Source organism: Myotis yumanensis, unplaced genomic scaffold (assembly GCF_028538775.1).
Source record: "Myotis yumanensis isolate MYYU_CA2020_CCGP unplaced genomic scaffold, mMyoYum1.0.hap1 SCAF_13, whole genome shotgun sequence".
NCBI lineage: Eukaryota > Metazoa > Chordata > Mammalia > Chiroptera > Vespertilionidae > Myotis > Myotis yumanensis.
This window is the reverse complement of record NW_027223764.1, coordinates 26,211,911-26,224,460: the sequence shown is the minus strand read 5'-3', so window position 1 is coordinate 26,224,460 and position 12,550 is coordinate 26,211,911. Positions and strand designations below refer to the sequence as shown.

Here is a 12,550-nt window from a genome sequence, read left to right as displayed (position 1 = left end):
ACTCTTGCTTCTTCTTCAGCTCTCTGTTCCTCTTCCAGGTCCAACAACTCCTCAGTCAATTGTTCAGGAACCACCTCAATGTCCTTCTCATCCAAGTTGTTTTCCATCTCAACCACAGCCTTGTTGATTTTTGCAAATTCTTCATCATAGGCGAATTCACTGAAGTAATAGATTAACTTTTTGTTTTGTTTTGTTTTGTTTGTTTTTTTCTTTTCTTTTGATTAACTTTTTGAGTATCTTCTTCAGATGGCAATCATACTCCTGGGTGACCTCATCCCAAGCCCAAGCAAAACTCTTGAAGTGGGCATAGATGTTTTCATTCTTCCAGAATTGTATCAGTGTCTTCCTCAGTGGCAGCAATAGCTTGGGCAAAGCTCCTCCTGAACTAGTAGGCCTTAAAAATGGCTATAACTCCTTAATTCATTGGTTGGCTCAAAGAAATGGTGTTTGAAGGGAGAAATACCACTTTGATATTGGATGAAGGTCACCAGCGAAGGGGGATGTCGAAGAGCATTATCAACAACAAGCAAATTCTTGAAAGGCCCATTATTCTCCAAACAGTACTTCTCTACTAAGCCGGCAGAGCAATTCGGGAGGGCATCTTGGAAGAGGAGCCGGGTCATCCATGACTTCTTATTGCTCCCGTAGAACACTGGCAGGTGTGCTGGTTGATATCCTGAAGGCCCTGGAGTTCTCAATGTGTCCAATCACAAAGGGTTTCAATATATAACCTGCAACATTGGCCCCCAGCAAGACCATTATCCTGTTCTTAAAGGCCTTGAAAGCTAGCATTGACTTGGTATTGTCTTGACATCCCCAACTTCTCTTTATCTTTATTCAACTTTTCCTCTCCTACCTGAACTCCATTTGTTATCTCCTTCCGGCTGTGCTGTGAAAACTAATCTAAAAAATGGGTATATATAGGGTGCCCCCTAAAATGTGTACACACTTTAATAGTTGATAACCCACTTAATTTTCACTCCTTTTCAGGTTTAGCTGATTTGAAATAATGGGTGAAGCCAGACAAAGCTTTGAACAAAGAAAATTTATCCTAAAGTGCCACTAGATGTTTTTTATGGGCATACATAAAAGATAAAGTTCATGGTACAAAACTGGTAACTGTTGACAAATTGAGGGCCCCCTAATTCCAAATGAAATGATTCTTCATGCATATGATTCCATTGCTTTATGCGTTATCAGCAGTGCCTGGACCAGAGCAGTCATCAGTTTGAAAACAGACACTGACAAACAAAATTATTCATTTCTGTAGATTCTTTTAAATTTTGAAAATGAACTGTATGTTAATAAACACTGACTTTATAATCATTCAAAGTGTGTATACATTTTGTTGGGCTACCCTGTATATGAGAGTATTATTTGTAGAAGTGATTTTTAACTAGGGTCGAGGAGATCAGAAGGAATAGGAGGATTCTGCCTTTTGGGGCAAAAACAAGTTGCATTTGGCAACATCTAAAGACATTTTCAAAAAATATTTTTTTTTTTTATTGGTTTCAGAGAGAGGAAGGGAAAGAGAAACATCAATGATGAGAAAGAATCATTGATCAACTGCCTCTTGCATGCCCCCTACAGGGGACTGAACCCACAACACAGGCACGTGCCCTGACTGGGAATTGAACCCTGACCTCCTGGTTTATAAGTCAACGCTCAATCACTGAGCCACACCGGCCAAGCTAAAGACACTATTTTTTTTTTTAACTTTTTTCAATATATTTATATGGATTTCAGTGCAGAAGAGAGAAGGAGAGAGAAAGAAACATCAATGATGAGAGTGAATCATTGATCGGCTGCCTTTTACAAGCCCCATAATGGGTATTGAGCCTGCAACCCGGGCATGTGCCCTGACCAGGAATGGAACCATGACCTCCTGGTTCATAGGTAGACACTCAACCACTGAGCCATGCCGGTCAGGCCTAAAACACTTTTTAAAAAAAAAAAAAAAAAAAATCTTTTTATTGAATTTTTACAGAGAGAAAGGGAGAGGGATAGAGAGTTAGAAACATTGGTCAGAAAGAAACATTGATCAGCCGAAACCGGTTTGGCTCAGTGGATAGAGCGTCGGCCTGCGGACTGAGGGGTCCCAGGTTCGATTCCCGTCAAGGGCATGTACCTTGGTTGCGGGCACATCCCCAGTAGGGGGTGTGCAAGAGGCAGCTGATCGATGTTTCTAACTCTCTATCTCTCTCCCTTCCTCTCTGTAAAAAATCAATAAAATATATTTAAAAAAAAAAAAAAGAAAAAAACATTGATCAGCTGCCTCCTGCACACCCCCTACTGGGGATGTGCCCACAACACACAACCAAGGTACATGCCCTTGACCAGAATCAAACCTGGGACCCTTCAGTCTGCAGGCAGACACCCTATCCACTGAACCAAACCGGCTTGGGCCTAAAACACTTTTGACTGTCAGAACTATAAGGTGCTATTGACATCAAGTGGATATACACAGTGAAGCTGGGTAAATATCCTACAATACATAAAATATCTTCCTACAACAGAATTATCCAACCCAAAAGTCAATGGTTCCTGTAAACCAGGAACTCTGGTTTACATCCATCTCCTGGAAGTGTCATTGAAAAATAAGTATTTGTTCTGAAACTTGAGGAGTCATACCGATTACTTAAGTTTCAGTTTCCCATGCAGATTTTAATCAGTTGTCATATTTCACTTTTTACTTCCCTTTTTCTTATGTTGATAGGAAGAAATTAAAAAACAATACACTAATGATTTTCCCAAGGATCCATCCATACCAACAGTCTGCAAAAAAAAGTTTGATATTCAAATTCCATCTAGTAATTTCAGCATGTTCAACATCCACTCAACAACCGGGTCTTTCTTCTCAATCCTGAAAATGTATTTTCCTTTAAAATTTTTGATGGGGTTTTTGTCTCTTTGAATTTGAATTTCTAAACAATACAAGTAGATAGCCAGGAGGGGTTTTTTCTTTTAAATTTTATCATTGGTTGCTTACATGTTATCCATTTAAACTTTATTAAGCAAAAAATTATCTCTTGGACCAGATACATGAGAGAAAGGAAGGGAAAGAAGTAGGACAAGAAAAAAAACACATAATAAAGGCACTAGAAATTTTTTCAAACGTTGGAGCTCTATTAAATTTTTCTACATCCTTGGCGAGGAGTAAACTTGGATTTATTTTTTCACCCCAAATAAACTGTTCAGTACCTTTTCTAAAATATGTCAGGGAATTTCAATCACACAATGGACACCAGGGATTATCATGGTCCTAGTTCCAGCCCTCATGTACTTCAAAATCACCTGAGGATTTATATTTAATATTGAAGTTAATATTAAAGTTAGGGGTCCCTTCCCAGAATCAATTGGTTTGGGATGAGCCCTAGTTAGCATTACTCTCTTTATATATATATATAATTGATTTCAGAGAGGAAGGGAGAGAGGGGAGAGAGAGATGGAAACACCAATGATGAGAGAGAATCATTGATTGGCTGCCTCCTGCATGCCCCCCATTGGAGATCGAGCCTGCAACTCCAACATGTGCCCCTGACCAGAATCAAACCTGAGACCCTTCAGTCCGCAGGTTGATGCTCTATCCACTGAGCCAAACCAGCTAGGGCTAGCATTACTCTTAAAACCTCCCTAGATAATTCTACTGTGCAGTAGGGGGTTGGGATCTAATAAGCTATTCCAAATCAGTTATTTATCAGATATGGAAAGTGAGGCTTATAGAGGTGAAGTGGCTTATCATTACTGGTCATTACTGGTTAGTCATTCAGGGAGAGGATCCTAGCTAGACTGCTGGGAATGGAATCAGCCCAATGCTGAAATTTCATTTTTTAAAAGTTTCCTTTTCTGCAGTTCTTGTTTTCTTTTCTAACTGTTCACACACACACACACACACACACACACACACACACACACTCTTCCTTGTCTATTTCTCTCTTTAATACATGTCTGTCTTGCATCATTCATGGGTGTGGTTATGTCAGGGAGGCACGATTCTGAGTACCTAACCAGCCTGAGCCATGGAACCAAGACCACCACCAGTTCATAGCAAAGACAAAAGAAACATTTTGTCTGCCTCTTTGCCTTCTATCTAATTACAACCCAACTGCTTTTCTCCACAAGAATTCCGAATACACCTTGTTCACCAAAAGGAGATAGTTTCTAATGCCTTTATTTATTACTTTCTTATAGCCTGAACTTTTATCAGAATAAATGGAGCAACCTGTCTTATTATTCAGAACTTTTTATTTGCGCAGATCTTTCTGACTAGTTCAGGATGTGGTAAGCAGAATCGAGGTAAAAGGGGTGCTGAGTTGTGAAACTAACAATCTTTGTTGAGCAGTCTAGCAGAACAAGGCTGTGCCTTGAAGGGCTGATCACAAGACTGCACCTGTGCTGGAATGAGCCAGCTTCTACCTATAATGGCCTGTCCCCTTTTTGATGAATATGCATAACTAATCCCAGAAAAGGTAATTCCCCTGTCCATTCGGGGAGACACTGCTTTGGGAGATGTCCCCAGTGCTCTCCTTGCTTGTTGCAAGTAATATTCTCTTGGTTGAGGTTCACTGGGCTGTGCTCACCAAGAAATGAACCCTTTCTGTTCAGTCCCAGTGTCCCAGTGGAAGCTGTTAGATTTGGAGAGGACTGAGACGAGAAATGAACTAGGGAGGAGGGATTGAGCAGAAACTTTTCAGATCTGGCAGTGTGTCCAACTAAGTGTTTCTAAGAGGAAAATATTCCTGCAGCTGTCCTTCTTCTGTTTATTATTTTAAGTGACAAAGTATGGGTAGCTTTTTTTTTTAAAGAAGAAAGCATTACTTTAACTTGATGACTTAAAATCACCATCAACATCATCATGATCATCATGATTATCATCATCACCTCTTATTTGGATGCTTCTATGTGCCAGGTAGATGCTAATGTTTAAACTCAAGTGCTATGAACTATAGTTAAAGTTAAGTTTAGAATTTGACTCAGAATGTGGGTATCCAGGCTGGAGCAATAGAGGGCTCTCCAAGCCAAAACACAGCACTTTGCGTTTACTTCCTGCCCAAGTGATCCGAGATTAAGAGATTCTCTTGGTATTTGGCTTGTTTCCTTTATTCTTGAACCAGGTGGATTGTTTATTTCTTTCAAGCTGAAACCCAAAGTAATAGTATCCTGGGCACTTAATTAGGAGTGGATGTATATTATATTATACTAGAAGCCCTGTGCATGAATCTGTGCGCCAGTAGCTTGCCAGTAGCTCGCTGCTGCCCTCCAGTAGCTCTCTTCCCGCTGCCCCACCCCCTTTCCCCTTCCCCCTCCTCATAGCTTGCTGCCCTGCCCCCTCCTGTAGCTCTCCAAGGCTCACTTGTAGCTCGCTGCTCCACCCTCCTGCTGATCTGTGATCCGGTTGTTATGTGGTCGGTCATTATTCTTTACGGTGTAATGACCATTTGCATATTACATCTTTATGACATAGGATATTTTATTATAGTAGATTTCTTCCATATATAGGAGGCTAACTAAAAATGGAGCTGCCTCCCTCAATTCTTCCTTTACTGTTCAGTCATCCAGGATCCAGCCACCAACCTCCATGATGAGCAACAATGGCTTAAGTTCTCCTTTAGAGTATGAGGCAGATCTGATTCCATCCCTGACCAGTTTACTGGGTTTTTGCAGCACTAGATACACCCTTCAATTTCACCCCAGGTCCAGTTATTGGTAATCGGATTTCATACAACTCAGAACTCACCTAGAAACCTCATAAGACACAGCACATGGTCTTAATGGTGAAGCTGTGGGTGAGAGATGCCATCAGAACTTTCCATCTCTTATCTCAAATTCTCTATTTTTCTTGACTCAATCACCTGATATTCTTCTCTGTGACTAAGCTTGCTTTGCTTTTATTCTTTTTCAGCCCACATAGAAAAACATGGCTGACAATGGTACCCAAATATACATATGTTACAGGTCCAACACTTCCCAGTGTCAGCTTTCCAGTGAAGCCCATCTAATTGTCTCCTCTCAGTAAACACCACCCCCCCCCCCCCCCCCCATGGTTAAATTAACTGTGGCTAGGTATAAGTTTGCTTTGCAAATCTGCCAGGGACTCACCACTTTTCTCCAGGTATCAGGAGAGTGGAGAAATTTCCAAAGAAAAATTGGGAGAAACGGGAGCTTGGCAGACACCAGTAAAAGGAGACTAATCTGTACCCAGGATCCCAGCCTCCCTATTTTTCTCCACCTCTTTCCACACACAGCACAAGTACAGAAGACGACATGGGCCAGGTGGGGTAGGCCAAGCCTGAATGCCATGGGCACCAAGGGACTGGACAATGCTCTTGCATAGGTGTGACAATCATGTCTGGTGAATAAGAACACATTGGGTAATTATCATAGAGAGCATTAAAAATAAGAAAATACTGCCATTCAGCATTAACAATATTTTTGTTGTTATTAATCCTCACTGAAGGATATTTTTCCCATTGATTTTTGGAAAGGGGGAAGGAGGAGGAGAAGGAGGAGAGAGAGAGAGAGAGAGAGAGAGAGAGAGAGAGAGACTGATATGAGGGAGACAGCTTAATTGGTTGCCTCCTACACGCTGCAGGGCAGGGAATCAAACTTGCAACCCAAGTACATGTAATTAACTGGGAATTGAACCTATGACACTTGGGTCTACAGGCTGACACTCTAACCACTGAGAAAAACAGGCCAGGTCAGCATTAACATGTTTTGTTTAGAGTCTCAATATTGTAGCACAGCCCTAACTGGTTTGGCTCAGTGGATAGAGTGTCATCCTGTGGACTCAAGGGTCCCAGGTTTGATTCCGGTCAAGGGCATGTACCTTGGTTGTGAGCACATACCCAGTAGGGCGTGTGCAGAAGGCAGCTGATGGATGTTACTCTCTCATCGACGTTTCTGGCTCTCTATCCCTCTCCCTTCCTCTCTGTAAAAAAATCAATAAAATATATTTTTTTAAAAAAGATCGCAGTACATACATTTTCCCTGTTCCTGTGTATAAGGAAGATGTTACAGGCCTCTTATAGTCACTGACCATTCTCCAGAAGGGTATGCAAACGCATAGAATAATTCATAAGACACAAGATCTCAGAAAATAGGAGCAAAGTTGGGTTAAGACTCCAGTTTATCCCGGCCAGCCGGTGTGACTCAGTGGTTGAGTATCAACCTATGAACCAGGAGGTCATGGTTTGATTCCCAGTCAGGGCACATACCTGGGTTGTGGGTACCATCCCTAGTAGGGTGGGTGCAGTAGATAGATGATGCTCTCTCAACTTTCATGTTTATATCTCTATCTCCTTCCTCTCTGAAATAGATATATAGATATGGATATAGACATAGACATAGACATAGACATACATATACATATACATATATATATACATATACATATACATTTAACTCCATTTTTAGAGATTTGCAGAAGTGTGTACCATAAAATGAGCCATTTCTGTTTCCAGATGAGCAAACAGGCACAGGTCTGGGGCATGTCCTTGACAAGCTCACACAGCCAAATTGTCATAGGTGTCCTTGGCTCCAGATTCAGTGGACTTGATATAATTGGCATCTCCTGCCTCCCAGGTTTCTATAAGGCAGAGTAAAGACTTGGAGAGGAATTGGCACATCACTGAAACTGTTCTTCACCATCGTCACCTCAATCCCTTCTCAAAACAAAGCAAAGGAAGCACTTACAGCTTTAGTTTCATTTTCACTGGCAGGAACTCTGAAGGCATCAGTTTCACTTTCCAGTTTCAGTTTTCACTGTGGTTTTCAAGTTATTCTTTAACAACACGCCCACAGTTTACCTTATTAGTCAGCTGTTTACCTCCCTTATATAGCCCTGCCCTGGGGCTGAAATTTACCTGAAAATCTACAAGACAAGCAGGTCAGATCTCAGTGGAGCCCATCCAGCTAACCAAAACACTGCAAACTGCTGCCTGAATTCTTAGCAACCATGAGGTATGGATTTCTCTGCTTCTCTGCCTGTTTGCCTAAAGTTTTTTTTTGAAAATGTTAATCATTATTTTCTCGACAGACTTAGTTTCATTGATGTCAAGTCTCCTCACTCTTCTGTTTGAGCATCTGCTGTGGACTGAGTGTGTGTGTGTGTGTGTGTGTGTGTGTGTGTGTACATTCACACACATAGATAAATTGTTGTATTTATTCAGGCATTTTCATTTTCGTTAGCATTGCCCTGAGGAAACTTACCTCATGTTAAAAAGTCCAAAGAAGAGGAGGGAAACAGGAAAAGAATTTCACAGGGAGAAGATGATCCCAATCTCTGAAACTATTTTCCACCAAACTCACTTCTGTCTGACATAGGGAGGGAATGGACAGTTTGGATAGAGAGATTGCTTTTACCGGGCTCCTGGTTGTGGAAGAAATGCAGGACCCACACGGCTGTGTGAGCTGCGGTCCTGAGGTTTCTCAGATGTCTGGAGGGAAATATTGGGGGGATGTGGTGGGAGCAGCTCACTGCCTAGAAGACAAGGCCTTGCTCAGCAGGCTTCTGGTCTCACTGTCAGCACTGCTGAACTCCTTCAATCCAACTGGATTTAAGATCAGCAGATGACCTCCCTCGTGGGGAAGCCAGGTGCTCTGCAGATCCTTGCTAGCCTCCTGTCCCCGGGGCTTGGCTGCTGTTCACTGTATTGTCTTCTTTCAATAAAGGGCCTAATGTGGGAATTTCTATATTGTCCAAATGGAATCTAGATTCAAACAATCCCGGAGAGCAGCAGATTAAAAGGAGGCATAAATCAACATTGATCTGTGAATTTCCCCTCAGTGCTCCAATGGGTAAAATTCTCTCATCATTGATGTTTCTATCTCTCTCCCTCTCCCTAATCAATTAATATATATATATATATACACACACACACACACACACACACACATACATACAGACACACACACACACATACATACAGAGAGAGAGAGAGAGAGAGAGAAATTTTTCATCACTCTGAGGTGGAAACTTCATAGTCATTAAGCAGTCACTCCCTACTCATCCTTTGACCCAGGCCCTGGCAACTATTAATCTACTTTCTGTCTCTATTGATTTGCCTCTTGTGGATATTTCCTATAAATGAAAACATACAATACCTGGTCTTTTGTGACCAGCTTATTTCAATTAGCATAATGTCTTCAAGATTCATCCATGTTATAGCATATATCAGAATGTCTTTCCTTTTTTAAAAAAAAATATTTTTATTGATTTCAGAGAGGAAGGGAGAGGGAGAGAGAGATAGAAACATCAATGATGAGAGAGAATCATTGATCAGCTGCCTCCTGCATGCCTCCCACTGGGGATCGATCCCACAACCCAGGCATGTGCCCTTGACTGGGATCGAATTTGGGACCCTTCAGTCCACAGGCCGATACTCTATCCACTGAGCCAAACCGGCTAGGGCTGTCTTTCCTTTTTAAGGTTAAATAATATTCCATTGTATGCATATACCACATTTTGCTTATCCATTCATCCCTTGATGGACACTTGCTTTGCTTCCACCTTTTGGCTATTGTGAATAACGCTGCTATGAATACAAACCTTCAAATATCTGTTCCAGTTCCTGTTTTCATTTATTTTGAGTATATGCCCAGAAGTGAAATTGCTGAATCATATGGTAATCGTGTGCTTAATTTTTGAGGAATCATCACCATTTTCCACAGCAGCTGCCCCATTTTCCATTCCCACTATACACAAGGGTTCTAATTTCTCCACATCCTCACCAACACTTGTTATTTTCTGGATTTCTAAAAATATAATAGTCATCCTACTGGGTGTGAAGTGGTGTCTTATTATGGTTTTTATTTCATTTCACTAATGATTCATATTGAACTTCTTTTCATGTGTTTATCAGCCATTTGTATATCTTCTTTTTAATCAGTTGTTTGTTTTTGTTGTTCAATTGAAAGTCTTGTATATATAATCTGCGTATTAATCCGTTATTGGATACATGATTTGCAAGTATATTTTCCCATTCTGTGAGTTTTCTTTTCACTGTATTGGTAATGTCCCTTGATGCACAAAAGTCTTAAATTTTGATGACGTGCAGCAAACCTATTTTTACTTTTGTTGCCTGTGCTTTTGGTATCCTATCCAAGAAATCATTGCCAAATACAATGTCATGGAGTTTTTTCCCTATTTTATTTTTCTAAGATTTTCATAGTTTCAGGTCTTACATTTAGGTCTTTGATCCCTTTTGAATTACTTTTTCTTTTTTCTTTTTTGTATAGGCTGTAAAGCAAGCATGTCAAACTCGTGGCCGGTAGACCATTTAAATAAATGAGGCATGTGGCCCAAAAGCTACGAGTTTGACATGCTGGCTGTAAAGTAAGGGTTCAATTTCATTCTTTTGCTTGTGGATAATCAGTTTTCCCAACACATTCGTTGAAACACTGATCTTTCCCCATTAAATGGTCTTGGCACATATGTCCAAAATCATTTGACAATTGTTATGGTCTGAATTGTGCCCTAACCCCCCAATTCATATTTGAAGCCCTAATCCCCAATGTGATTATATTTGGAAATAGGGCCTGTATGTGAAACCCATGATAGGAAGGGCTGACTATATGGAAACAAACCTAGGTGCAACTGGGCCCAGCCAGTTCAAACCTGTGTTACTCAAAGGGCCAACTGTAGAGGAACTCTAAAAAAAAATAAAAATGTAAGGCAGGTATGTCCTTTGCAAGGCTAAGCTATGTATGTGAAGTGTCTTACTTGGCTTCTTTCCATTGGCTGTTTCTCACCTAACAAAGAAAATCTGCTTTTATTTTCATAGTATGAATGCTGATGAAGATCAGGTCAAAGCTAGGCTGGCACAGTTGAGATGCCACTTTACATGGAAATTGCTCATTGAAGACACTGAACTGTCTGACTTAGAAAACAGGGTCTTTGATGAAATTGAGTTCCTAGACACAAAATTCAATGTGGGAATACACAACCTACTGGCCTATGTGAAACACCTGAATGGCCACAATAAGGAAGCCCTGGAGAGCTTGAAAGAAGCTGAAGACTTAATGCAGGCAGAGCACGCTGGCCAGTCAGACGCGATGAAGCTGGTTACCTGGGGCAACTATGCCTGGCTGTATTACCACATGGGCAGACTGGCAGATGCCCAGATATACCTGGACAAGGTGGAGAAAACTTGCAAGAAGTTTGCCAGCCCCTCCTGCTACACAATGGAATGCCCTGAGATGGACTGTGAGGAAGGATGGGCCTTGCTGAAATGTGGAGGAAAGAATTATGAACGGGCTAAAGCCTGCTTTGAGAAGGCTCTGGAAGTGGACCCTGAAAACCCTGAATTCAACACTGGGTATGCGATTGCTGTCTATCGTCTGGATGGCTTTAACAAAACACCACACGTTGATGAGGCATTTTGTGTGCAGCCCCTAAAACGGGCCATCAGGCTAAATCCAGAAGATGCATATATTAAGGCTCTCCTCGCAGTGAAACTTCAGGACCTAGGACAAGAAGCTGAGGGAGAAAAATACATTGAAGAAGCACTGGCCAACACGTCTTCGCAGACCTATGTCTTTCGATATGCGGCCAAGTTTTACCGAAGAAAAGACTCTATAGATAAAGCTCTTCAGCTCTTAAAAATGGCCTTGCGGGCAACACCTTCCTCTGCCTTCCTGCACCACCAGATAGGGCTTTGCTATAGAGCACAAGTCTATAAAATAAGCACAGCTACAAACTGGCAGCCTAGAGGACGGGATAGAGAAAATATTGACAGAATAGCAAGATTAGCCATATCTCATTTTGAATTTGCTCTGGAACAAAAGCCAACATTTGGAATTGTTTATATACACCTCGCAGATATGTACATACAGGCAGGCAATAGCAGAAAAGCTGAAGACGCTTATCAAAAACTGCTCTGCATGAAATCACTTGAAGAAGAAAATATGCAAGAGGTTTATTTCCGCTATGGTCGATTTCAGGAATTTCAAAAGAAATCTGAAGCTGATGCAATTATCTATTATTTAAAAGCAATAAAAATAGAAAAGCCATCATCTGTTAGAGATAGAAGTATCAGTTCTTTGGAGAAAGTGGTTTTAAGGAAACTTCAAAGAAACGCAGAAGACAGGGAAAGCTTGAGCATCCTTGGGTTCATCTACAAATTGAAAGGAGAAATAAATAAAGCCCTGGAGTACTATGAGCGGGCCCTGAGGCTGGATGCTGACTGAGAACTCTGTGGGACATGCTCCTTAGGTGCTGAAATATGGACCACGTTGACATTTCATTTGATTTTACATTAAGGTGTACTAATCATCTTCTTTGCTTGCTGCTTTCAAAAGCATGTAACTTTTGAACAATCACTCAAGCCTGATAAAATACTACTTGTATTCAAAAAAGAGTGAAGCTGAATATATATGCCTTTGCGTGTGTGAGAAAGCAAGAAACATTAACCATTTCTCTGTGAATGTTATGTAACAGAAATAACAATTTGTTAAGTAAATTTGTAGCAAATAAAGTACTGCACTTACATAAAGTAAAATGATTCATTCATTTGATCAAAAAATAGTTTTCAGTGCTAGATACCAAATA

The 12,550-nt window shown here is 40.9% G+C and overlaps 1 protein-coding gene across 1 annotated transcript; it reads left to right on the top strand.

The window, feature by feature from the left end:
• The first annotated feature begins 7,825 nt into the window (after window positions 1–7,825).
• Window positions 7,826–12,483, top strand: LOC139021501 (interferon-induced protein with tetratricopeptide repeats 1-like). The gene is made up of 2 exons (XM_070431892.1): window positions 7,826–7,962; window positions 10,785–12,483. The coding sequence occupies exons 1-2, from the start codon at window positions 7,958–7,960 to the stop codon at window positions 12,187–12,189; spliced, it is 1,410 nt and encodes a 469-aa protein (XP_070287993.1). The 5' UTR covers window positions 7,826–7,957; the 3' UTR covers window positions 12,190–12,483.
• The last annotated feature ends 67 nt before the right edge of the window (window positions 12,484–12,550 follow it).